Source organism: Triticum urartu, chromosome 7A, assembly GCF_056163025.1.
Source record: "Triticum urartu cultivar PI428250 chromosome 7A, HENAU_Tu73, whole genome shotgun sequence".
NCBI lineage: Eukaryota > Viridiplantae > Streptophyta > Magnoliopsida > Poales > Poaceae > Triticum > Triticum urartu.
Genome location: NC_141879.1, coordinates 548,092,138 through 548,119,530, shown reverse-complemented (window position 1 = coordinate 548,119,530; position 27,393 = coordinate 548,092,138). Strand labels below are relative to the sequence as shown.

At 49.0% G+C, this 27,393-nt stretch overlaps 1 protein-coding gene across 1 annotated transcript; it reads right to left on the bottom strand.

Annotated features, from left to right (window-relative positions):
• Positions 1–2,100: 2,100 nt before the first annotated feature.
• LOC147960371 (uncharacterized) lies at positions 2,101–2,943 on the bottom strand. The gene has a single exon (XM_087533304.1). The coding sequence runs from the start codon at positions 2,941–2,943 to the stop codon at positions 2,101–2,103; it is 843 nt and encodes a 280-aa protein (XP_087389430.1).
• Positions 2,944–27,393: the final 24,450 nt, after the last annotated feature.

Genomic DNA, 27,393 nt, shown 5'->3' with positions numbered 1-27,393 from the left:
TTTCTGAGACTTGGGAAGGCCAGTGACGAAGTCCATCTGAATCTTATCCCACTTCCATTCAGGAATCAGAAGCGGTTGTAGAAGTCCAGCCGGTTTCTGATGTTTTGCTTTGACGCGACGACAAACGTCACATTCTTCAATATATCGAGCAATGTCTTGCTTCATCTTGGACCACCAATATTTCTGACGAATGTCTAAGTACATCTTGGTACTTCCCAGATGAATAGAGAGAGGGGTGTCATGCACTTCTTTCATCACCTTCTCTGTCATAAGCTCGAACCGAGGTACTACAATACGATCTCTGAAGTATAAGGTTCCATCTTCACCAAGTGAGAAATCTCTGGATTTCTCTAAGGCAAGATCCTTTTTCATCAAATCAACATGAGCATCCTTGGCTTGTGCAGACTTAATTGCTTTTAGAAGAGTTGGTTCCAAGACAAGGTTATTCAGAGAACCCTGTGGAACTAGTTGAAGGTTCAGCTTGCATAGCTCTTCATAAAGGCAGGGTTGAGCTTTGTAGACCATGTGGTTATTGCAATAAGACTTACGGCTTAGGGCATCGTCCATTACATTAGCCTTACCCGGGGTATAGGATATACCGCAGTTGTAGTCAGCAATAGCTTCCATCCATCGCTGCCGATGGAGGTTCAGATCTGGCTGAGTAAACAAATACTTCAGACTCTGATGATCAGTGAAGATCTCTCAATGATTACCGAGAAGGTACTGTCGCCATAGCTTCAGTGCATAGATAACCGCAGCAAGCTCAAGGTCATGAACTGGGTAGTTCTCTTCGTGAGGGCGCACTTGACGAGAGGCATAAGCAATCACTCTGCGCTCTTGCATTAGGACACAACCTAATCCTTGTCGTGAAGCGTCGCAATAGATGACGAAGTCCTTGCGAGAATCAGGGGGAGCAAGCACTAGGGCATAAGTCAGCTTGTCCTTCAGTGTCTGGAAACTTTCCTGGCAATTGTCTATCCAATCGAACTTAACGCCTTTGTGTAGCAGATTGGTCAGTGGCTTGGCGATCTTGGAGAAGTTCTTGACAAAGCGGCGACAATAAGTGGCTAGTCCGAGAAAGCTTCTGACTTGCTTGACAGTCTTCGGAGGGGTCCAATCAAGAATAGCCTGAACTCGCTCTGGGTTGGCGGCAATATCATCCTTGGAGATGACATGACCAAGGTAGGTGACTTCGGGTAACCAAAATTCGCACTTGGAATACTTGGCATAAAGTTGATGTTCTTGAAGCTTCTCTAGAACAAGTCGAAGATGTTTAACATGTTCTTCTTTGTTCTTCGAATATACCAGGATATCATCCAGATAGACCACGACGAACTTGTCGAGGTAATCCATGAATATGTAGTTCATCAGGCGAGAGAATGTGGCCGGAGCATTGGTCAAGCCAAAAGACATGACGGTGTACTCGTAAGAACCATAACGAGTGACGAAAGCGGTCTTTGGAATATCCTCTTCACGAACACAGATCTGGTGGTAACCCAACCTCAAGTCAAGTTTAGAGAATATCGATGAACCAACCAGTTGATCATGAAGGGGATATTTGTTCTGAATTGTAGCTTGGTTGATAGGACGATAGTCTTGGACCAAACGATTCATTCCATCCTTCTTCACAAAGAGAGAAGGTGCTCCCCAAGCTGAGGAACTTGGACGAATGAAACCCTTGCGAAGAGATTTGTCGATTTCCTCCTTAAGTTCAAGGAGCTCATGAGGTGGCATCTTGTAGGGTCGTTTGGCGATAGGAACGGTGCCTGGTTTCAAGTCGATGACGAACTCGATAGCCCGAGTAGGAGGTATTCCTGGAAGTTCTTCTGGAAAGACATCTAAGAAGTCGCAAACAACTGGAATCTTTTCGATTCCCTCAAGAGGTGCTGCGTTCAATGCATTCAAGGCATAAAGTCGTGCTTCAGCATTTCGAACAAGTCGAGCATGATAGCTTACTATCTCACTAGAAGGATGTAGGAGGTGAACAGTCTTAGTGGCACAAACCATAGAAGCGGTATGTGCTTTCAACCAATCCATTCCTAGAATGAGGTCAATACTGGAAGACTTTAGGATAATGGGAGAGGCATGAAACTCTAATCCTTAAATCTCAATGACGATGTCGTGGCTAACCATAGTGGTCCGACATTGGCCCGCGGGGGTGTTTACCACTAATGGAATGTGCACCTCTTCATATTTAATACCATGCCTGAATGCAAAATCTTCTGATATGAAAGAATGCCATGCCCCTGTATCGAATAAAATAGCAGTTGGTACTGCATTAACAAGGAGAGTACCCATCACAGTAGAAGGCTGGTCTTGAGCTTCATTCAGATCAATGTTGTTAGCCTGCCCACGACCATATGGTCTGGCATTGTGGTTGCGGGGTTGATTGATACCACGAGCATTAGAAGGCAGAGCCAGCTGATTCTGATTCTGATGGCAGTTCCTGGAACGGTGACCTGGAAGGCCACACTTGAAGCACAGACCAGCATTGGGATTGGGAGCAGGAGCTTGGGGTGGTGCAGTCGGAAGAGGCTGCCTCGTTGGTGGAGGAGGCAAACGCGGAGCAGCATAGGACTGTCTTGGTGTAGGTGCAGTTGGATGATACAAGCTGTGGGGAATCCATATCCGACGCTTCTGTGCTGACGGCCCCGAAGATGAGCCAACATCATGGCTGCGCCTGTGGGATCCCCGGTGTTCCTGAAGACCAGTCTCAACCTGAATAGCCTTGTTCACCAAGGTGGCGAAGTCGGCAAAGTCATGAGCGAGCAGTGCCAGCTTAATATCAGGGTGAAGTCCATCACAGAACTTTTCTTGCCTACGAGCATCCGTTGCAATCTCTTCTTCAGCATAACGAGACAAGTCCAGAAATTCCCACTGGTAAGCATCTACAGTATTGTTGACTTGGGTGAGGTTGCGGAACTCTCGCTTCTTCCCGTCCATGATTCCCTCAAGATTGAAGCGGGCACGGAAAGCAACTTGGAAATCCGGCCAAGTAATGACTGTTCCCGCAGGTAGGGTATGAAGGAAATATGCCCTAGAGGCAATAATAAAGTTATTATTTATTTCCTTATATCATGATAAATGTTTATTATTCATGCTAGAATTGTATTAACCGGAAACGTAATACTTGTGTGAATACATAGACAAACAAAGTGTCACTAGTATGCCTCTACTTGACTAGCTCGTTAATCGAAGATGGTTATGTTTCCTAACCATAGACATGAGTTGTCATTTGATTAACGGGATCACATCATTAGGAGAATGATGTGATTGACATGACCCATTCCATTAGCTTAGCACCTGATCATTTAGTTTGTTGCTATTGCTTTCTTCATGACTTATACATGTTCCTATGACTATGAGATTATGCAACTCCGGTTTACCGGAGGAACACTTTGTGTGTTACCAAACGTCACAACGTAACTGGGTGATTATAAAGGTGCTCTACAGGTGTCTCCAAAGGTACATGTTGGGTTGGCATATTTCGAGATTAGGATTTGTCGCTCCGATTGTCGGAGAGGTATCTCTGGGCCCTCTCGGTAACACACATCACTTAAGCCTTGCAAGCAATGCAACTAATAAGTTAGTTGCAAGATGATGTATTATGGAACGATTAAAGAGACTTGCCGGTAATGAGATTGAACTAGGTATTGAGATACCGAAGATCAAATCTCGGGCAAGTAACATACCGATGACAAAGGGAACAACGTATGTTGTTATGCGGCCTGACCGATAAAGATCTTCGTAGAATATGTAGGAGCCAATATGAGCATCCAGGTTCCGCTATTGGTTATTGACCGGAGACATGTCTCGGTCATGTCTACATTGTTCTCGAACCCGTAGGGTCCGCACGCTTAACTTTACGATGACAGTTTCATTATGAGTTTATATATTTTTATGTACCGAAGGTTGTTCGGAGTCCCGGATGTGATCATGGACTTGACGAGGAGTCTCATAATGGTCGAGACATAAAGATTGATATATTGGACGACTATATTTGGACACCGGAAAGGTTCCGGGTAAGATTGGGACAATACCGGATCCCGGGAGGTTATCGGAACCCCCCGAGAGGTATATGGGCCTTATTGGGCCTTAGTGGAAAGGAGGGGAAAGGAGCAAGGAAGGGGGCGCGCCCCCCAAGCCCAATCCGAATTGGGAGGGGGGGCCGCCCCCCTTCCTTCCTCCCTCCCTCCTTCCTCTTCCTTCCCTCTCCTACTCCTAATAGGAAAAAGGGGAGTCCTACTCCCGGTGGGAGTTGGACTCCCCCCTTGGGCGCGCCACCCTCCTTGGCCGGCCCCCTCCTCCACTCCTTTATATACGGGGGTAGGGGGCACCCCAGAGACACAACAATTGATCATTGATCTCTTAGCCGTGTGCGGTGTCCCCCTCCACCATAATCCTCAATAATATTGTAGCGGTGCTTAGGCGAAGCCCTGCGACGGTAGAACATCAAGATCATCACCACGCCGTCGTGCTGACGGAACTCATCCCCGACACTTTGCTGGATCGGAGTCCGGGGATCGTCATCGAGCTGAACGTGTGCAAAAACTTGGAGGTGTCGTAGTTTCGGTGCTTGATCGGTCGGGCCGTGAAGACGTACGACTACATCAACCGCGTTGTTATAACGCTTCCGCTTCCGGTCTACGAGGGTACGTAGACAACAGTCTCCCCTCTCGTTGCTGTGCATCACCATGATCTTGCATGTGCGTAGGAATTTTTTTAAATTACTACGTTCCCCAACAGTGGCATCCGAGCCCAGGTTTTATGTGTTTATGTTATATGCACGAGTAGAACACAAGTGAGTTGTGGGCGATATAAGTCATACTGCTTACCAGCATGTCATACTTTGGTTCGGCGGTATTGTTGGATGAAGCGGCCTGGACCGACATTACGCGTACGCTTACGCGAGACTGGTTCTACCGACGTGCTTTGCACACAGGTGGCTGGCGGGTGTCAGTTTCTCCAACTTTAGTTGAACCGAGTGTGGCTACGCCCGGTCCTTGCGAAGGTTAAAACAGCACCAACTTGACAAACTATCATTGTGGTTTTTGATGCGTAGGTAAGATTGGTTCTTGCTAAGCCCGTAGCAGCCACGTAAAACTTGCAACAAACAAAGTAGAGGACGTCTAACTTGTTTTTGCAGGGCATGTTGTGATGTGATATGGTCAAGGCATGATGCCTAAATTTTATTGTATGAGATGATCATGTTTTGTAACCAAGTTATCAGCAACTGGCAGGAGCCATATGGTTGTCTCTTTATTGTATGCAATGCAATCGCCCTGTAATGCTTTACTTTATCACTAAGTGGTAGCCATAGTCGTAGAAGCATAAGATTGGCGAGACGACAATGATGCTACGATGGAGATCAAGGTGTCGCGCCGGTGACGATGGTGATCATGACGATGCTTCAGAGATGGAGATCACAAGCACAAGATGATGATGGCCATATCATATCACTTATATTGATTGCATGCGATGTTTATCTTTTATGCATCTTATCTTGCTTTGATTGACAGTAGCATTATAAGATGATCTCTCACTAAATTTCAAGATAAAAGTGTTCTCCCTGAGTATGCACCGTTGCCAAAGTTCGTCGTGCCCAGACACCACGTGATGATCGGGTGTGATAAGCTCTAGATCCATCTACAACAGGTGCAAGCCAGTTTTGCACACACAGAATACTCAGGTTAAACTTGACGAGCCTAGCATATGCAGATATGGCCTCAAAACACTGAGACCGAAAGGTCGAGCGTGAATCATATAGTAGATATGATCAACATAGTGATGTTCACCATTGAAAACTACTCCATTTCACGTGATGATCGGTTATGGTTTAGTTGATTTGGATCACGTGATCACTTAGAAGATTAGAGGGATGTCTTTCTAAGTGGGAGTTCTTAAGTAATATGATTAATTGAACTTAAATTTATCATGAACTTAGTACTTGATAGTATCTTGCTTGTTTATGTTTGATTGTAGATAGATGGCCCGTGTTGTTGTTCCGTTGAATTTTAATGCGTTCCTTGAGAAAGCAAAGTTGAAAGACGATGGTAGCAATTATACGGACTGGGTCCGTAACTTGAGGATTATCCTCATTGCTGCACAGAAGAATTACATCCTGGAAGCACCGCTGGGTGCCAGGCCTGCTGCTGATGCAACTGACGACGTTAAGAACGTCTGGCAGAGCAAAGCTGATGACTACTCGATAGTTCAATGTGCCATGCTTTACGGCTTAGAACCGGATCTTCAACGACGTTTTGAACGTCATGGAGCATATGAGATGTTCCAGGAGTTGAAGCTAATATTTCAAGCAAATGCCCGTATTGAGAGATATGAAGTCTCCAATAAGTTCTATAGCTGCAAGATGGAGGAGAACAGTTCTGTCAGTGAGCATATACTCAAAATGTCTGGGTATAATAATCACTTGATTCAACTGGGAGTTAATCTTCCGGATGATTGCGTCATTGATAGAATTCTCCAATCACTTCCACCTAGATACAAGAGCTTCGTGATGAACTATAATATGCAAGGGATGGATAAAACAATTCCCGAGCTCTTCGCAATGCTAAAAGCTGCGGAGGTAGAAATCAAGAAGGAGCATCAAGTGTTGATGGTCAACAAGACCACTAGTTTCAAGAAAAAGGGAAAAGGGAAGAAGAAGGGGAACTTCAAAAAGAACAGCAAGCAAGTTGCTACTCAAGAGAAGAAACCCAAACCTAGACCTAAGCCTGAAACTGAGTGCTTCTACTGCAAGCAGACTGGTCACTGGAAGCGGAACTGCCCCAAGTATTTGGCGGATAAGAAGGATGGCAAGGTGAACAAAGGTATATGTGATATACATGTTATTGATGTGTACCTTACTAGAGCTCGCAGTAGCACCTGGGTATTTGATACTGGTTCTGTTGCTAATATTTGCAACTCGAAACAGGGACTACGGATTAAGCGAAGACTAGCGAAGGACGAGGTGACGATGCGCGTGGGAAATGGTTCCGAAGTCGATGTGATCGTGGTCGGCACGCTACCTCTACATCTACCATCAGGATTAGTATTAGACCTAAATAATTGTTATTTGGTGCCAGCGTTGAGCATGAACATTATATTTGGATCTTGTTTGATGCGAGACGGTTATTCATTTCAATCAAAGAATAATGGTTGTTCTATTTATATGAGTAATATCTTTTATGGTCATGCACCCTTGAAGAGTGGTCTATTTTTGATGAATCTCGATAGTAGTGATACACATATTCATAATGTTGAAGCCAAAAGATGCAGAGTTGATAATGATAGTGCAACTTATTTGTGGCACTGCCGTTTAGGTCATATCAGTGTAAAGCGCAGGAAGAAACTCCATACTGATGGACTTTTGGAACCACTTGATTATGAATCACTTGGTACTTGCGAACCGTGCCTCATGGGCAAGATGACTAAAACGCCGTTCTCCGGTACTATGGAGAGAGCACCAGATTTGTTGGAAATCATACATACATATGTATGTGGTCCAATGAATGTTGAAGCTCGTGGCGGATATCGTTATTTTCTCACCTTCACAGATGATTTAAGCAGATGTGGGTATATCTACTTAATGAAACATAAGTCTGAAACATTTGAAAAGTTCAAAGAATTTCACAGTGAAGTTGAAAATCATCGTAACAAGAAAATAAAGTTTCTACGATCTGATCGTGGAGGAGAATATTTGAGTTACGAGTTTGGTTTACATTTGAAACAATGCAGAATAGTTTTGCAACTCACGCCACCCGGAACACCACAGCGTAATGGTGTGTCCGAACGTCGTAATCGTACTTTACTTGATATGGTGCGATCTATGATGTCTCTTACAGATTTACCGCTATCGTTTTGGGGTTATGCTTTAGAGACGGCCGCATTCACGTTAAATAGGGCACCATCAAAATCCGTTGAGATGACGCCTTATGAACTATGGTTTGGCAAGAAACCAAAGTTGTCATTTCTGAAAGTTTGGGGCTGCGATGCTTATGTGAAAAAGCTTCAACCTGATAAGCTCGAACCGAAATCGGAGAAATGTGTCTTCATAGGATACTCGAAGGAGACTGTTGGGTACACCTTCTATCACAGATCCGAAGGCAAGACATTTGTTGCTAAGAATGGATCCTTTCTAGAGAAGGAGTTTCTCTCGAAAGAAGTGAGTGGGAGGAAAGTAGAACTTGATGAGGTAACTGTACCTGCTCCCTTATTGGAAAGTAGTACATCACAGAAACCGGTTTCTGTGACACCTACACCAATTAGTGAGGAAGCTAATGATGATCATGAAACTTCAGAACAAGTTACTATTGAACCTCGTAGATCAACCAGAGTAAGACCGCACCAGAGTGGTATGGTAATCCTGTTTTGGAAGTCATGCTACTAGATCATGATGAACCTATGAACTATGAAGAAGCAATGGTGAGCCCAGATTCCACAAAATGGCTTGAAGCCATGAAATCCGAGATGGGATCCATGTATGAGAACAAAGTGTGGACTTTGGTTGACTTGCCCAATGATCGGCAAGCAATTGAAAATAAATGGATCTTCAAGAAGAAGACTGATGCTGACGGTAATGTTACTGTCTACAAAGCTCGACTTGTCGCAAAAGGTTTTCAACAAGTTCAAGGAATTGACTATGATGATACCTTCTCACCCGTAGCGATGCTTAAGTCTGTCCGAATTATGTTAGCAATTGCCGCATTTTATGATTATGAAATTTGGCAGATGGATGTCAAAACTGCATTCCTGAATGGATTTCTGGAAGAAGAGTTGTATATGATGCAGCCGGAAGGATTTTTCGATCCAAAAGGAGCTAACAAAGTGTGCAAGCTCCAGCGATCCATTTATGGACTGGTGCAAGCATCTCGGAGTTGGAATAAACGCTTTGATAGTGTCATCAAAGCATTTGGTTTTGTACAGACTTTTGGAGAAGCCTGTATTTACAAGAATGTGAGTGGGAGCTCTGTAGAATTTCTGATATTATATGTGGATGACATATTGCTAATCGGAAATGATATAGAATTTCTGGATAGCATAAAGGGATACTTGAATAAGAGTTTTTCAATGAAAGACCTCGGTTAAGCTGCTTACATATTGGGCATTAAGATCTATAGAGATAGATCAAGACGCTTAATTGGACTTTCACAAAGCACATACCTTGACAAAGTTTTGAAGAAGTTCAAAATGGATCAAGCAAAGAAAGGATTCTTGCCTGTGTTACAAGGTGTGAAGTTGAGTAAGACTCAATGCCCGACCACTGCAGAAGATAGAGAGAAAATGAAAGATGTTCCCTATGCTTCAGCCATAGGCTCTATCATGTATGCAATGCTGTGTACCAGACCTGATGTGTGCCTTGCTATAAGTCTAGCAGGGAGGTACCAAAGTAATCCAGGAATGGATCACTGGACAGCGGTCAAGAACATCCTAAAATACCTGAAAAGGACTAAGGATATGTTTCTCATATATGGAGGTGACAAAGAGCTCATCGTAAATGGTTACGTTGATGCAAGCTTTGACACTGATCCGGACGATTCTAAATCGCAAACCGGATATGTATTTACATTAAACGGTGGAGCTGTCAGTTGGTGCAGTTCTAAACAAAGCGTCGTGGCGGGATCTACATGTGAAGCGGAGTACATAGCTGCTTCGGAAGCAGCAAACGAAGGAATCTGGATGAAGGAGTTCATATCCGATCTAGGTGTCATACCTAGTGCATCGGGTCCAATGAAAATCTTTTGTGACAATACTGGTGCAATTGCCTTGGCAAAGGAATCCAGATTTCACAAGAGAACCAAGCACATCAAGAGATGCTTCAATTCCATCCGGGATCTAGTCCAGGTGGGAGACATAGAGATTTGCAAGATACATACGGATCTGAATGTAGCAGACCCATTGACTAAGCCTCTTCCACGAGCAAAACATGATCACCACCAAGGCTTCATGGGTGTTAGAATCATTACTGTGTAATCTAGATTATTGACTCTAGTGCAAGTGGGAGACTGAAGGAAATATGCCCTAGAGGCAATAATAAAGTTATTATTTATTTCCTTATATCATGATAACTGTTTATTATTCATGCTAGAATTGTATTAACCAGAAACGTAATACTTGTGTGAATACATAGACAAACAAAGTTTCACTAGTATGCCTCTACTTGACTAGCTCGTTAATCGAAGATGGTTATGTTTCCTAACCATAGACATGAGTTGTCATTTGATTAACGAGATCACATCATCAGGAGAATGATGTGATTGACATGACCCATTCCATTAGCTTAGCACCCGATCGTTTAGTATGTTGCTATTGCTTTCTTCATGACTTATACATGTTCCTATGACTATGAGATTATGCAACTCCCATTTACCGGAGGAACACTTTGTGTGCTACCAAACGTCACAACATAACTGGGTGATTATAAAGGTGCTCTACAGGTGTCTCCAAAGGTACATGTTGGGTTGGCGTATTTCGAGATTAGGATTTGTCGCTCCGATTGTCGGAGAGGTATCTCTAGGCCCTCTCGGTAACACACATCACTTAAGCCTTGCAAGCAATGCAACTAATAAGTTAGTTGCAAGATGATGTATTACAGAACGAGTAAAGAGACTTGCCGGTAATGAGATTGAACTAGGTATTGAGATACCGACGATCGAATCTCGGGCAAGTAACATACCGATGACAAAGGGAACACCCTATGTTGTTATGTGGTCTGACCGATAAAGATCTTCGTAGAATATGTAGGAGCCAATATGAGCATCCAGGTTCCGCTATTGGTTATTAACCAGAGACGTGTCTCGGTCATGTCTACATTATTCTCGAACCCATAGGGTCCGCACACTTAACGTTACGATGACAATTTCATTATGAGTTTATATATTTTTATGTACCGAAGGTTGTTCGGAGTCCCGGATGTGATCACGGACTTGACGAGGAGTCTCGAAATGGTCGAGACATAAAGGTCGATATATTGGGCGACTATATTTGGACACCGAAAAGGTTCCGGGTAAGATTGGGACAATACCGGATCACCGGGAGGTTATCGGAACCCCCCGGGAGGTATATGGGCCTTATTGGGCCTTAGTGGAAAGGAGGGGAAAGGAGCAAGGGAGGGGGCACGCCCCCCCAAGCCCAATCGAAATTGGGAGGGGGGCCGGCCCCCCTTTCCTTCCTCCCTCCTTCCTCTTCCTCCCCTCTCCTACTCCTAATAGGAAAAAGGGGAGTCCTACTCCCGATGGGAGTTGGACTCCCCCCCTTCGGCGCGCCACCCTCCTTGGCTGGCCCCCTCCTCCACTCCTTTATATACGGGGGTAGGGGGGCACCCCAGAGACACAACAATTGATCATTGATCTCTTAGCCGTGTGCGGTGCCCCCCTCCACCATAATCCTCAATAATATCGTAGCGGTGCTTAGGCGAAGCCCTGCGACGGTAGAACATCAAGATCATCACCACGCCGTCGTGCTGACGGAGCTCATCCCCGACACTTTGCTGGATCGGAGTCCGGGGATCGTCATCAAGCTGAACGTGTGCAAAAACTCGGAGGTGCCGTAGTTTCGGTGCTTGATCGGTCGGGCCGTGAAGACGTACGACTACATCAACCGCGTTGTTATAACGCTTCCGCTTCCGGTCTACGAGGGTACATAGAAAACACTCTCCCCTCTCGTTGCTGTGCATCACCATGATCTTGCGTATGCGTAGGAAATTTTTTAAATTACTACGTTCCCCAACAGGGTACGCCTGTGGCTGTCCCACCATTGAGCAGCGGGACCCTTCAGAAAGAAAGATGCAAAGGTGACATAGCTAGCAGGGCCCGCACTAGCAGACTCCATTTCATACGTGATGTCGCGGGGCCAGTCATCAGCATCAAGGGGTTGAGTTGAGCTGCGGTAAATAGTTGGGTTGAGACGCATGAAGTCCTGCAGAGTTACTGGGGTTGGCTATTGATTCATGTTCGGACGAGGAAACTGAGCCATCATTCCTTCCATGAACTGGCGGTTCAGCTCAAATTGTTGCATCATTCCATCAAAGAATTGGGGCGGTGGTGGATTGTTGGCACCACGGCCACGCCAGCGGGCCTAACCATCCTGCTAACATGTAACAGGGGGTAGTTCAGCATTAAACATTTGCAAATACAAGGATCATTCATGATGAAACATGCATAATGAAAGAGGTACGTTGGATACCACTTTGTAGTCAACACGACAGTGTGTGCACTATCCAGAATACTATTCTAAGGAAAAACTATGGCTTATCCAACTTTGGAGTGAATGTGGTCACGGGATCCTAATGTTAGAGTTAGTAAACTCGTTTAACCCGAATGGAAGAGAGATCAGAATCCCAGAGTATAGACAAGGAGTAAAAGAACCTAATACCACCCAACGGCGACGTGGGCCCGTAAGACACACAGCCATGTTAGTAAAAGTTTTTGTAGTGACTAGACTCAACTTTGGCCAAGGTGTTGGAAAGGGGGATACCTACAGGCAGTCGGCTCTGATACCAACTTGTGACGCCCTCGATTCAATCGTACACTAATCATACACACAAATGTGTACGATCAAGATCAAGGACTAACAGGAAGATATCACAACACAACTCTAGACACAAATTAAAATAATACAAGCCTTATATTACAAGCCAGGGGCCTCGAGGGCTCAAATACATAAGCTTGAAAACACAAGAGTCAGCGGAAGCAACAATATCTGAGTACAAATGTCAGTGTCAAAACCGGCGGATCTCGGGTAGGGGGTCCCGGACTGTGCGTCTAAGGCGGATGGTAACAGGAGGCGGGGACACGATGTTTACCCAGGTTCGCACCCTCTTGATGGAGGTAATACCCTACGTCCTGCTTGATTGATCTTGATGATATGAGTATTACAAGAGTTGATCTACCACGAGATCATAGAGGCTAAACCCTAGAAGCTAGCCTATGGTATGATTGTATGTTGTCCTATGGACTAAACCCTCCGGTTTATATAGACACCGGAGGGGGCTAGGGTTACACAGAGTCGGTTACAAGGGAGGAGATCTACATATCCGTATTGCCAAGCTTGCCTTCCACGCCAAGGAAAGTCCCATCCGGACACGGGACGAAGTCTTCAATCTTGTATCTTCATAGTCCAACAGTCCGGCCAAAGGATATAGTCTGGCTGTCCGGAGACCCCCTAATCCAGGACTCCCTTAGTAGCCCCTGAACCATGCTTCAATGACGATGAGTCCGGCACACAGATTTGTCTTCGACATTGCAAGGCGGGTTCTTCCTCCGAATACCCCATAGAAGATTTTGAACACAAGGATAGTGTCCGGCTCTGCAAAACAAGTTCCACATACCACCGTAGAGAGAACAATATTTCCACAAATCTAATCTGCTGACATGTTTAGCAACATGACATCATGCCATGGCCCGGTCCTTATTCAAACCGTCTTTCTCAACCAGCTACTGCACATATTGTGAGGTGGTTTCCTTGGCACGTCTTGTCGAAGCAGAGATCGTGTCCCCTCATCACGGGATTCTCATCAATACGGATGTGGGTAACCCAACCGCGCCATCAATTACGGCGCTTGGGGAATAAGAGGTTTTACCGGGTGAGTGGGGAGGCGCATCGCCTCTTTCGCCCTTATAAAGGGACAAGGATTCACTCTTTTCACCCACGCCTTCTTCCCAATTCATTCCCTTCTGCTTAGGCTCCAGCGCCCAAGCGTTCACCTTCTCTGCCCACAAAAAGGTCTTCCAAAGGTGTCCGGATCCGGAGCAGGAGGCAAATGGATGGCCTCTACCGTCCGAGAGAAGGATATCAAAAAGCTTCGGGAGGCCGGGTATCTGGCCAAGAAAATCAGCCACCGTCTCCCAACGGCGGGACAGATCGTCCCCACTCCAGAACCCCACGAGAGGGTGGTATTCCTCCCTCACTTTGTCCGCGGGCTGGGGTTTCCCCTCCACCCGTTCATTCGTAGCATCATGTATTATTACGGCATCGATCTTCATGATCTGTCCCCTAATTCCTTCCTCAACATATCGACATTCATTGTCATGTGCGAGGCTTTTCTCCACATTTCGCCACACTTCGGTTTATGGCTGAAGGTTTTCAATGTGAAGCCCAAGGTGGTGGGCGGCGAGCACGCCGAGTGCGGGGGCGCTTTGGTGAGCAAGATGCCCAACATCATATGGCCAACGGGAACCTTTAATGATTCTGGCAAGGAGTGGCAACAACAGTGGTTTTACATCACTAAGCCGTGCATCAAGGAATGGGCCGCCTCTCCCGAGTTTCGATCTGGCGCCCCTCTGCAGCTTACATCCTGGGTAAGAAAGGCCTGGACTGTTCCTCGTCCGACGAACTGTCGGTGCTCCGGACGCGCGTTAAAGATATGGGAGATAAGAACATTGAACTTGTCAACGTAGTCCAGGTGATGTTAGCCCGCTGGGTACTGCCTTGTCAACACCGGACTTGCAATCTATGGGAATTCGATCCGGCTAGGCACCAAACCTTGCGAGGGTTCTTCGGCTCCTTGCACAAGGACGTTTGGAAGGTGCTTTTCAAGTCTAGCAAATCATGGCCGGACTCCGCCGAGGACTGCGGGTACCAACTGTCCCGTCCTGCAGGTTCGGTGAGTTTATTCAAATTTTCTTTCCGCATGACCCAAAGGAAGCACTGGACGCATGTTATTCAACTCTCCCAGGGCTGGACGAAGAAGGTGGAGCGGATCCATTGTCCGGCCCCGCTGCCCGAAGACCCGGCCATCCCACTTCTGACGAAGATGCTGGTCCTGGCGCCTTACAAGGTGCCGAAGAAGACGGCCGAGAAGGAGGCCAAAAAGACCCGGGGCGGCCTTCGTCGCCGCAGCACTTCAGACACAATATCCGAAGGTTCTGGCGCCCATTGTGCCTCCGAAGAGGACGAAGAGGAGGAGGAAGATGAATCCCCTGCGGGGGGAAGAAGGAAGAGGACGACCTCCGTACCCTTGGAGGCCGAACTGCCCAAAAGGGGAAGGGCACCTCTTCCGGAGGAGTCCACTGCCGCCGCCGACAGCGGCCCGCCCTGGGATCCCAGGGTCCAGCCCCTGGTGAACTCGTAAGTATATAAAATCCGAGTACGTTTAAGTGTCCGGATTCATCGCGGATTAGTATTTTAGCCTGAGCATATGTATTTTTTTGTAGTCCGGCGAGGTCCCGTGCCAAACAATCCTCATCAGAGGACCTGCTGAGCTCAAATGCTATGGAGAGCGGGACGCCCCCAAAGGCCCCTTCCTCCAAACAGGTGCATAACACCGGGGCTTCGTCCCAGAAGGACTCCGGCCAAGGAGGAAAGGAAGAAACCATGAAGGCGGCGCCTGGAGGTCAAACCGCAGGGGCCGGACACGTGGGGGAAAAGATTCCCATGGGGGTCTGACAGCGGGGTCGATCCTGAGTTCGGCTCCCCACCGGATGCGATTCCAGAGACCTATACGGCTCCATAATCAAGAAGGCAGCCTCCTTCGGCTGGAGGGGGCGTGTCTGTTCCGCCGGCGACCTCTATCGATCCAGAAGTGTCGGATGCTTTGTTGGTGGCGTTGCAAGACGCCTCCATCGTTGATGAACACCGTGCCCTTATGGGTGCGGTGATTGAGAAGATTCGGTCAACTGAGAGTGGACTGAACGAAGCCTGTATCAACCTAATAAGAGGCTTTGAGGTATGTTTTATGAGTTGTCGAAGAGTGTCATAGTATAGATAGTAGCCCCTGATACACTGTTCGGTGAAAGAAAGAACCGGACAGGGGATCGAATTGATGATCGCAGGAAGACTCATTGAATGACATTGATTTCTCTTCTGTTTCAAGCAGGTACCTGTAGCGGCTGCTGCCTCTCGTACTGCGGAGATCTTCGGACTGAATCGAAGTCTGGAGCGGGCCATAGAAGAACTTGGCCAAGTGAAAATGCAGTTGAGGGATAAACAAGGTATGCACAAGCGTTGCACGCATTTATTGTGAAATAAATGTTCAGTATGAAATAAGCCGCATAATTTGCGCTAGGTGTTATGACCGAAGTCAAGACCCTCAAAAGGGCCATTTCCGAGGCCGAGAAAAAGGCGGCCACAAAGCGGACTCTTCGTGAGAAACACGAGGCCAGAGTTATTAAAGCTGAGCAGGAGCTGCAAGAGGCAGTAAGTAAATGCGAGACCTTGGAGCAGAGTTTAACGGAGAAAGAATCCAAACTCACCAAGGCGCGTCAAGCCACGAGTGATGCCCGGGGGAAAGCCAAAGCGCCCTGCGGGGGATCCAAGAGGCGAGAAAGATTGCGGCGGGTAAGGCTTTTCCCATGTAAAGCAAATATTTGAAGGGAAAACTATGTTTCTGACTTTGAATCCATATTTCTCAGGTGTATTTGCCGAGCTACCTTGCAGCATATCAGATGCCGCCCAATTCTATCGAGCCGAAGAAAGGAACACCGCAGATAAGCTCTTCTGGTCGCAGTATTTGGCGCCGAATTATCTGGTGCCTTTTGCCGATCAACTGAAACAGCTGATCGAACTACATAAAGCGGTGGAACTAGCCATGAAAGATATGGTTATCCGGCTATGGCCTGCCAAGCCGATTCCAAGTAGCTACTTCGGGCTCGTGAGGTGGCTTGTAAGCGCTTACCCTCGACTTGACGTCATCAAGCGATCGTCTGTATAGAAGGAGCGCGAATGGCCTTCGCCTGCGCTGGGGGAAGATGCACTGGGGGAAGATGGATGCCGAAAAACTGGTGACCGGAGGACCGCCAGAGGGGAAGGAGCACCACAAGCCCAAATTATATTATAAGAGTGTCCTGAAAGGATCCTACCTTGCAGCGGAGCTATGCACCAAGGACGTTATATTTCCATGAATGCTAATCATGTTGTCCTTTGTAATGTTTGAACAAGGTCGTTTATTTGTCGCCTGTTATATAAAAGTTTACCCTCCCGTGCGGCCGTTTTATATTAAACCTGAGAGTTGGCCAGTCGTCGGCTTCTACCCCCATGTAAAAAGTACGGGGGTGTTCGGGATAAACCTGAGCACTCTTTATCCCAGTTTTGGGTCCTTCGAAGGATGTGCTCAGCACAATGAACCAGGTAATCGGACTATAGGGCTTTATCACTCTCACTTAGCCATAGGAGCTTTAGTATGGTCGGCGCAGCCCCTTGTGTTTGGAGACCGTACTAGGGGCTCTATAGGCGCCTGATCGGAGAGAAAACCAATCCATCGCACGCTTCATTGGTTATGGCATTATGCGGGAGAAATCCTTAAAGATTTTGTAACCGCTCGAACAGCTGACCAGCTCTTGCCGTATCATGACAGTCATTTTTCGACTTTCTCTACTGAGGTGCTCATCCGGAAGAGCCGGTACACAATCGCAGTAGTTCTCCCAGTGCTACCTTAGCCGATATAGCGGAACGTAAGGTACCAAAACATGGGAGCCGGGCAAACCCAACTATTGACCCAAGACATGATTCGGAGCTGATGCATATAATGCTATAGGTTTGGGGTGCCAAACTTCCATGAAGGTATTCAGACTTTTATTGCCGTGTTACGGGGAAAACGAAGCCCCTGGCATATTTAAGGCATATCGATGTCTACGGATGCCACTCGACAAAATGATTTTGATAAGAAATAATCAACAGGTAAATGTCATATGAATCCACATGTTGTATTTGAATAATACGTCTATGCGTATGGGTACAAGTAATGTGACAAAAAAGGGTTGTGATAGCCGAATCTGCTGTGACCAGGGGGAAGAGGTTGAGTGGGGATCCGTAATATAGCTGGACGGTCACTGCGGGGAATGTCTAAGGATTCCCTAACACGTTCAAGCTGCCTCCGTGTAGTTCGTCCTGGTCGGTGCAAAGGTGATCCTGCGAAGGAAATATAAGAAATGTTTACATGCCGGAGGGCGGTTGAACTACTAAGTTCGTCCTATCATGGCCTTCGCCGGAGTGTTTAATTGAGCTCTGGACGAGCTGGGGTATCCTTCCGCGAAGTAGTTCGGAGCCCCTTGACGGTGTCCGGGAGCCTGGACGTCGACTCAAGGTTCGGCTGCAAGGTGCTGCTCGTTGTTTCTGCTGCTAAGGCAGTGGTGTATTCGTTGGTGCCGAAGGAAGGTTCAGCCTTGCCATGAACCGTGATGACACCACGTGGACCGGGCATCTTGAGCTTACGGTAGGCATAACGTGGCATCGCATTGAATCGAGCGAACGTGGTTCGTCCGAGCAGTGCCTGATAATCACTGCGAAAAGGGGTGATTTCAAAGATTAACTCTTAGATGCGGTAATTTTCCGGTGATCCGAAGATTACCTCAAGGGCAATGGAGCCTGTATAGCTAACCTCCATACCTGGTATGATGCCTCTAAAAATGGCTTTAGTGGGCTTGATCGCCGAATGATCGATGCGCATCTTGCGCACTGTGTCCTGGTAAAACAGATTTAAACTGCTACCTCCGTCCATAAAGACTCGAGTGAGGTGGAACCCGTCCACTATTGGGTTGAGGATTAGTGCGGCTGGATTGCCCTAATTGGCGTTAACCGGATGATTCGTGTGGTTGAAGGTGACCGGCCCTAGTTTATAATGTGGGGTGGCTAGTTCCGTTGAGCCGCCATACCTAAGGGTGCATATCTGGTCCGAGTTGGCAATTTGGGTGGTATTTCCCACATTCACCGATTGAATATGGGGGGGAGTTTCTTTTGCCCTCCTGTGTTCGGTGATCTGGGCTCTTCGTCTCTATCATCGCTTTGAGACCCCTCTTTGTCTTTGGCGCCTGCCTTGCCGGCTTGTTTGAAGACCCAGCATTCTCTGTTGGTATGGGTGGCTGGCGTTTCTGGGGTGCCATGAATTTGGCATTGGCGATCGAGTATGCGGTCCAGACTGGATGGACCCGGATTTTTATTTTTGGGTGGCCGTTTCCGCTGACCGGACTTTGAGCTCCTGAACCCGGCATTGACTGCCGTATTTTCGGCGTTTTCACCATATTTGCGGCGCTTGTGTTTGTTGCGTCGTGGTTTGCCGTTGCTATCCCTGGCTTCTGATGTGCTAGGTTTCCTTGCTGTATTGGTACTATGAGCCAACCAGCTATCTTCGCCCGCACAAAAGCGGGTCATAAGTGTCGTGAGGGCTGCCATTGATTTTGGCTTCTCTTGGTCGAGGTGCTGGGCGAGCCATTCGTCACGGATATTGTGCTTAAATGCCGCTAAGGCCTCTGCATCCGGACAGTCGACAATTTGGTTCTTCTTGGTTAGGAACTGGGTCCAGAATTTCCTGGCCGATTCCCCTGGCTGCTGATTTATATGACTTAAATCGTCAGCGTCCAGCGGTCGCACATAAGTGCCCTGGAAATTGTCCAGGAATGCCTCTGCCAGGTTCTCCCAACTTCTGATGGAATTTGCTGGCAAGCTATTGAGCCAATGTCGCGCTGGCCCTTTGAGTTTTAATGGGAGATACTTGATGGCATGTAGGTCATCCCCGCGGGCCATGTGAATGTGGAGGAAGAAGTCTTCTATCCATACTGCGGGGTCTGTAGTACCATCGTATGATTCGATGTTTACGGGTTTAAACCCTTCTGGGAATTCGTGATCCATAACTTCATCAGTGAAGCATAGGGGGTGGGCGGCGCCTCTGTGCCGGGCTATATCACGACGCAGTTCATATGAGTCTTGCCTGCTGTATTTGGCCCGGCCGGATTTGCTTTTAGTGTATCCGGCGTGACGGTCATCGTCCCGCGTTGGCGCGCGCCCCCGTGACCCGTATATCGACCTTGCATGTTTTGCCCTACTGTCCAATGCGTCTCGCAGGTCCTGTGTGTTGCCCCGGGCCTTGGTATTTTTATTTGAGTGGCGGCAGGGTTCAGGCTGAACTTTAGGCTGAAACGCCTCTCTGGCTCGGCCACGAGGTGGCCGGTCAGCCGCATTGTACACTGGTGATCTAGGTTTCAATGGTTCCTCCTCGAGGTGAGGTAGCAATCTGCACTTTGGGTAACTCTTGGAGGGGCGCTCGAGTTCGTATTCGTCGGCCGCAAGGACTTCGGTCCATCTGTCTGCTAGCAGATCTTGATCAGCTTGAAGCTGTTGTTGCTTTTTCTTCAAGCTATTTGCTGTGGCCATAAGTCGGCGCTTGAAGCGCTCCTGCTCGACGGGATCCTCAGGCACGATAAATTCTTCGTCGCTGAGGCTCACCTCGTCTTCGGAGAGAGGCATGTAATTGTCCTCCTCCGATTCTCCATCTGCTACCCGCTCTGGAGGGCTAGCTTGTTCACCCTCCCGCTCTAAATCGTGCTGGAGGGGATTGTTGTCGTCTTCAGCACTATCTGGAGTGTTATTGTCTCTTGTGCCGGTATCACTACTTTTGCTATGGCGGGACTTAGAGCGGCACCGCTGGCGTCGGCGCTTGGGTTGCTTCTTGGAGGGGTCATCCTCCGCTGTCTCATCGCCATTGCCTTCTTTGGGGGTGTCCACCATGTATATATATCATATGATGAGGTGGTGGTCCAGCGCCCTGTGGGCGGTGGTTCCTATTCATCTCCTACATCGTCGTCCATACCGTCGATGTCTTCAGAGTCAAAGTCGAGCATGTCGGTTAAATCATCAATAGTGGCTACTAAGTGGGTGGTAGGTGGGGAGCGAATTTCTTCGTCGTCCGCATCCCATTCTAGCCGGACATAATTCGGCCAAGGTTCTCCTGACAAGGAAAGAGACCTTAATGAATTTAGCATATCGCCAAAAGGTGAGTGATGAAAGATATCCGCGGAGGTGAACTCCATGATCGGCGCCCAATCGGATTCGATAGGCAAAGACGTAGGCGGCTTGGAATCCGTGGCTGGAGACGAATCTAGTGGTTCGGCAACACGACTCTTGTAAGGGGTGAAGTCAGTATCCGGCTCCATCGCCACTGAGAGTGCGGCCTCCATGGCGGGGTCTATCCTTCCCTCCTCGGATGGCGCAATTTTCTCCGGGTTGAGGGCCGGAGTAGTTGCAGGTGTGATCTCCCGAACATTGTCCGACGGCAAAGCTAAATCATGCTCGTCGTGATCATGCGGCGCACCTGACATAGGCTCGAATCCGTCGAAGATCAAGTCTCCGCGGATGTCGGTAGTGTAGTTTAAGTTTCCAAACCTGACCTGATGGCCAGGGGCGTAGCTCTCGATTTGCTCCAAGTGGCCAAGCGAGTTGGCCCGCAGTGCGAGGCCGCCGAATACGAAGATCTGTCCGGGGAGGAAAACATCACCCTGGACCGCATCGTTACCGATGATCGAAGGAGCCATCAAGCCTTATGGCGACGACACAGTGGAACTCTCAATGAAAGCACCAATGTCGGTGTCAAAACTAGCGGATCACGGGTAGGGGGTCCCGGACTGTGCTTCTAAGGTGGATGGTAACAGGAGGCGGGGGACACGATGTTTACCCAGGTTCGGGCCCTCTCGATGGAGGTAATACCCCACGTCCCGCTTGATTGATCTTGATGATATGAGTATTACAAGAGTTGATCTACCACGAGATCGTAGAGGCTAAGCCCTAGAAGCTAGCCTATGGTATGATTGTATGTTGTCCTACGGACTAAACCCTTCGGTTTATATAGACACCGGAGGGGGCTAGGGTTACACAGAGTCGGTTACAAGGAAGGAGATCTACATATCCGTATTGCCAAGCTTGACTTCCACACCAAGGAAAGTCCCATCCGGACACGGGACGAAGTCTTCAATCTTGTATCTTCACAGTCCAACAGTCTGGCCAAAGGATATAGTCCGGCTGTCCGGAGACCCCCTAATCCAGGACTCCCTGAACAAACATAAGTTAAACAAGTCTGCCTTAAGAAGGCTAGCACAAAAGAAACAACGATCGAAAAGGCAAGGCCTCCTGCCTGGGAGCCTCCTAACTACTCCAAGTCGTCAGCGGCCGTCACATAGTAGTAGGCACCCTCGGGGTAGCAGTAGTCATCAGTGGTGTCGTCTGGCTCCTGGGATCCGTCAACTGGTCGCAACAGTCAGGTATGGGGGAAAAAGAGGTAGCAAAGCAACCGTGAGTACTCATCCAAAGTACTCGCAAGACTTACATCAGATCTAAACTAAGTATGTATCTGTATAGAAGGAAATGGGCTGTATCTGTGGACTAAACTGCAGAATGCCAGAAAGAAGGGGAAAGCCTAGCCTATCGAAGACTAGCATCTCCAAGCATCTTCAAGCATATAGAAGAGTATAGATCAACATAATATAAAGTAGTAGTAGTGTTATCAACCTCGGCCAGAGATCCTTTCTCGACTCCCTGCGAGAAAGCAATCCCAGAGCCATACTATCCAGTTCTCATCTCCATTTCTCATCTCAGGTATTCAGTTCTAGTTGTATCGATCGGGATACAACTCCAAGTGTATGTTACCGTAGGACAGGCTATCGATAGATGTTTTCTTCCCTGCAGGGGTGCACCAACTTACCCATCACGCTCGATTAACTCCGGCCGGACACACTTTCCTGGGTCATGCCCGGCCTCGGCCAAACAATACGCCGCAACCCGACCTAGGCTTAATAGAGAGGTCAGCACGCCGGACTAAACCTATGCCCCCATGGGTCATGGGCCATCGCCCCGGGAACTCCTGCACGTTGTGAGGGCGGCCGGTGAGCAGACCTAGCTACCTCCTTAAACAAGGCAGGTGCTTACGCAGTCCAACCCAGCGCGCGCCGCTCAGTCGCTAACATCTATTAAGCTTCGGCTGATGCATACGATGCAAAACACCCATACAATGCCCACGTGATGGTTAGTGCTATCAGGCCAAAGGCCCCATGATCAAATATCCAAATAGTTGTGGATTAGGAACGCGCGGCAACAAGCATAGACTCATGAAAGATGTGACCCCGTCGCCCCGTCTCGAGTACTTGCGGCAAGGTCTAAGAATGCCCGGCCACGCCTCATAAGTATCTCGCGGGCACCTTCCAGGTCAACCCGACTCCACATCACTGGCTATTAAGCTCGCGCGGGTAACCCTCAGGGCCGACCCGTCTTTAGTAACTTGGCTCAGTGCAAAGTCATAGTAACCATAGTAACGGTGTGTCTAACACCAAGGAGAAAACCCGAGGAATCACCCCCGGTGAATCCCACTCGATGTTATCATCAAGGTGAACATAAGAGGATCCACGCTCGAGGTTCACATTTGATGGGTTGCACGACAGAGCCGTAACGGAAGTGGTTAAGGGGGAAATCACCCTCAATGACCTCGACCGTATAGCTACACTACACTACGTAGAACGCCCATACAATGCCCACGTGATGGTTAGTGCTACCAGGCCAAAGGCCCCTCAGATCAAATATCCAAATCATTGTGGATTAGGAACGCGCGGTAACAAGCAGAGACTCACGAAAGATGTGACCCCGTCGCCCCGTCTGGAGTACTTGCGACAAGGGCTAAGAATGCCCGGCCACGCCTCGTAAGTATCTCGCGGGCACCTTCCAGGTCAACCCGACTCCACATCACTCGCTATTAAGCTCGCGCGGGTAACCCTCAGGGCCGACCCGTCTTTAGTAACTTGGCTCAGTGCAAAGTCATAGTAACCATAGTAACGGTGTGTCTAACACCAAGGAGAAAACCCGAGGAATCACCCCCGGTGAATCCCACTCGATGTTATCATCAAGGTGAACATAAGAGGATCCACGCTCGAGGTTCACATTTGATGGGTTGCACGACAGAGCCGTAACGGAAGTGGTTAAGGGGGAAATCACCCTCAATGACCTCGACCGTATAGCTACACTACAGAGATCTCATCAGGAGTGATGTAAGAGGTTCCACCCTCGGCACTCGATGGTAACTCTGCAGAGTCGTACAACTAGGGGGGGGTGATGTGCGGTGTCGGGGCGTGGATGTCGATCACATTGATCGAGTCATCGAACATAAAGCGAGACAACTGGGACAAGGTGGGATCACTGATGGACCTCTAACCAACCTATACTAAGCAGTTTAGGATAAGCAGGTAAGGTATGAAAGCAGGTAACAAAAACAGGCTATGCATCAGAGTAGGATCATACATAAAGCAGCAGCACTTCTAATGCAAGCATGAGAGGGAAAGAAATAGGCGATATCGAAATGCTTAAGGGGGGTTTGCTTGCTTGGAAGATCTGCTGTAAAGGAAGAAGTGTCGTTGACGTAGTCGATCACAGGGGCAACATCGGTCTCGGGGTCTACTGGAGAGATGAGGGGGAAGAAAAAGTAAATATAGAGCAAACAAAGCATCACAAGGCAAAACATGGCCACACGCAGTGCTAGGAGTGTTCTAACGTATTGCTGCACGAAACAGGTGAATGGGGAATTCAACCGGGAAGGTATTCCCGGTTCCGGACCTGTGTTAGACAGACGACCAGAGGGGGAAAGTTCCATGTTCAGATAGTTAGAGGCATCTGACAGGAAAACGGATCACGTATTTGGATTCGTTGGATTTTTCTGAGCAACTTTTATGTAGAAAACATTTTCATCCGAGTTACGGCTTAATTACTATGATTTTTGCAAGTTTTAAAACATATTCTGGAATTATTTATATTAACAGAAAAGGAATACTACGTCAGCATGACATCATTGTGACGTCAGCAGTCAACAGGACGGCTGACCAGGTCAAACTGACCAGTGCGGCCACAAGGACCCACATGTCAGCCCCTGTGGGTTAACAGTGGATTCATTATTCTCACAGGGTTAATTTGGGGTGTGGGCCCCATGTGTCAGTGAGTAAACTAATTAGCATATTAGTTTACTAATTACTTTTAATTATAAAATATTTTAATTAGCTTAATTATGTGGTGGGGCCTCCACGTCAGTGGTATTGGGCTGCCCAGTCAGCAGTTGACTGGGTCAACCCGGTCAACTGGGGCCCGTGGGGCCTGCTGGCAGTGACCCAGGGGTGTGGCCCTAACCGGCCACGTCGGCAGGGCGCCGGAGAAGGCTGCAGCAACCTCTCCTGCGGCGGCACGACGCCAGAGAAGGCCGGGATTCGCCTACAGGGGGTCTCTAGGGCTGGGCTCGTTTGAACGGGGAGTGAGCGGCGCGGCTGGTGGTGGTGGTGGTTTCGCTGGAGCGGCGCCAACGAGCGGCGAAGGCGACGGTGGTGTTCGGGCCTCATTCGAAACATCGCATGAGCAGCCTAGGGGGAGGTTGGGGCTGCGACTGGGTGCGGCGAGCGTCCTGGAGCATGCCAGTGACTTGCGCTGGGGCTCGGGAGCGCGTACGGCGCACGGACGGCGGCCAGGGCGGCTGGCGGAGCTCACCTCCGCGGGGACGGCAACGGAGCGCGCTAAAGCATGAAAGAGAGGAAAGGGAGCGACGCGGAGGCTCACGTAGCAGGCACACGGTGGCCCCGTGAACGCTTTGGAGCAGCAGATCATCGTTGGGGAAGAAGGGGATCACCGGCGACCCATGGAAGGCGATGACGTGGTCGGCGATGCAGAGCTCCTCGGCTCCTTCCAGCGGCTCCAGAAGACGCGACAGTCCACGGCCTTTTGGGCTTCGGCCTTGGCATTCCTTGCGCTCTCGAGGGCCGCGGCAAGCTCAGACTCTCGCGTCTTCAAGTCAACCTCCAACGCCTCGTGCTTTGTCACGAGAGTGTGGAGCTCTTGCTGCACCTAACCCACCCGTGCCTCATGCCTTTCCCGCTTGGTGCGCTCCTTGGCTGCTTTGTTTTCGGCCTCGGATAGCGCTTGCTTCAGGGTTGCCACCTCGGTCGTGGCCCCTGGCAATTTACGATGATCCTGTCATTTTGCAATCGCATTCTTTTTATACATATCCATAGACTAGGTACTACTTACCTTTGTTCTCCTCGAGCTGCCTCTTGGCAAGGCCGAGCTCGTCCTTGGACCCCTTAAGGTCCTGCTTCAATGCGGCGACCTCCGCAGTCAGTGCGACAGAGGCCAGCAGCGAAGCCTGCATACGCATATTGACATGCTTATATTAGACTCTTGCGATATTGTTTGATCCTCCGTTCGGCTTTTCTTTGTGAACACCGAACAGAGCATCAGGGGCTACTGTCTATGCGGTAATATTTTCCCCATATTTCAAAAACTTACCTCAAAGCCTGTTAGAAGGCTGGCAAAGGTTCAGTCAGTCCGCTCTTGGCGGACTGAACCTTCTGGACGACCGCACTCATAATAGTGCGGTGCTCTTCGTCGATGGAAGCGCTGCAAAGCGCTCCCAGCAGACTGTCCGGTGCCTCTGGATGGACAGAGGTCACCGGCACAGGCGTCTTGCCCCTTTTGGAAGGAGGCCGCTGCCTGAGTCCGGAACCACTGGAGGTTCCGGCGCGGTGTTCGGCTGAGGGCCGAACTCGGAGCCCTCGGGAGCCTTGCTCCCTCTGCTCCCGAAATCCGGAAGGTCGCCTTGAGGCGCCTCCGGGACTGTCTCCCCTCGACCCGGTGCCTCTTGAGACAATACCTCAGCATTGTCTATAGGGCAAGGGGAGGTGGCGGTCGGAAGTGGATCGCTATCCATATCCGACGAGCCCAGGGAGCCGTCCGAAGATACTTCGATACGGGCTCGTGGCAGTCTGCATAATCATAATTCGGCATTAGGAGAAGCAGTATGACAAAGGTATGCTATGAGTTACTCTGGCATCCGAATACTTATGACTTCTCCAGGGGCTTGGCCCTGAGCAGCCACTCGTCTTCGCCTTCGGCGACGGTGGTGGAGTAGTCCGGAAGGAGAGTCCTTCCCTTCTTGGACCCTTCGCCCCCCGGGTTGGGGCGGCCTTCCTTTTCTTGTCTCCCCCGACTGGAGGGGGAGCATCTTCATCTTCCTCCTCGTCTTTGGGGGAGGAGTGCGTCACGGATTTATCGGACGATGAGTCCGATAACACCTGGCGTCGGGAACTCTTTCGGGTTCCCTTGGCCTTCTTGGTCTTCTCCGGCACCTTGTAAGGAGCCGGAGTCAGCATCTCCGTCAGGAGAGCGTCCGCAGTGTCTTCGGGCAGAGGGGCCGGACAGTTAATCTGCCCCGACGTCTCCACCCAGTCTTGTCAAAGGCATGGAGCTCAGACCCCGCACATGGTTAATCTAGGGGAAATAAATATCCTACCGGATGTGTAGAACTCACCGAATGCGTTCGGCGCTTTGCGCTTAGCCCGCGGTCCTCGGTGAGAGAGGGAGGGACCTCGGCGCCCTTAAACAGCACCTTCCAGACATCCTTGTGCGTCATGTCAAAGAGTTCGCTCAGAGTCTGGTGCTGGGCCGGGTCGAACTCCCACAAGTTGAAGTCCCGTTGTTGGCACGGGAGGATCCGGCGGATGAGCATGACTTGGACTATGTTGACAAGCTTGAGCTTCTTGCCTGCCATATTCCGGATACATTTCTGGAGTCCTTCCAGCTCTACCGATGAACCCCAGGATAGGCCCTTCTCTTTCCAGGAGGTGATCCGCATGGGGATTCCGGATTGAAACTTGGGGGCAGCCACCCATTTGGCAT

Coding starts and splice junctions, on each gene's coding strand:
- LOC147960371 (XM_087533304.1), bottom strand. CDS start 2,943: ATGGACGGGAAGAAGCGAGAGTTCCGCAACCTCACCCAAGTCAACAAT.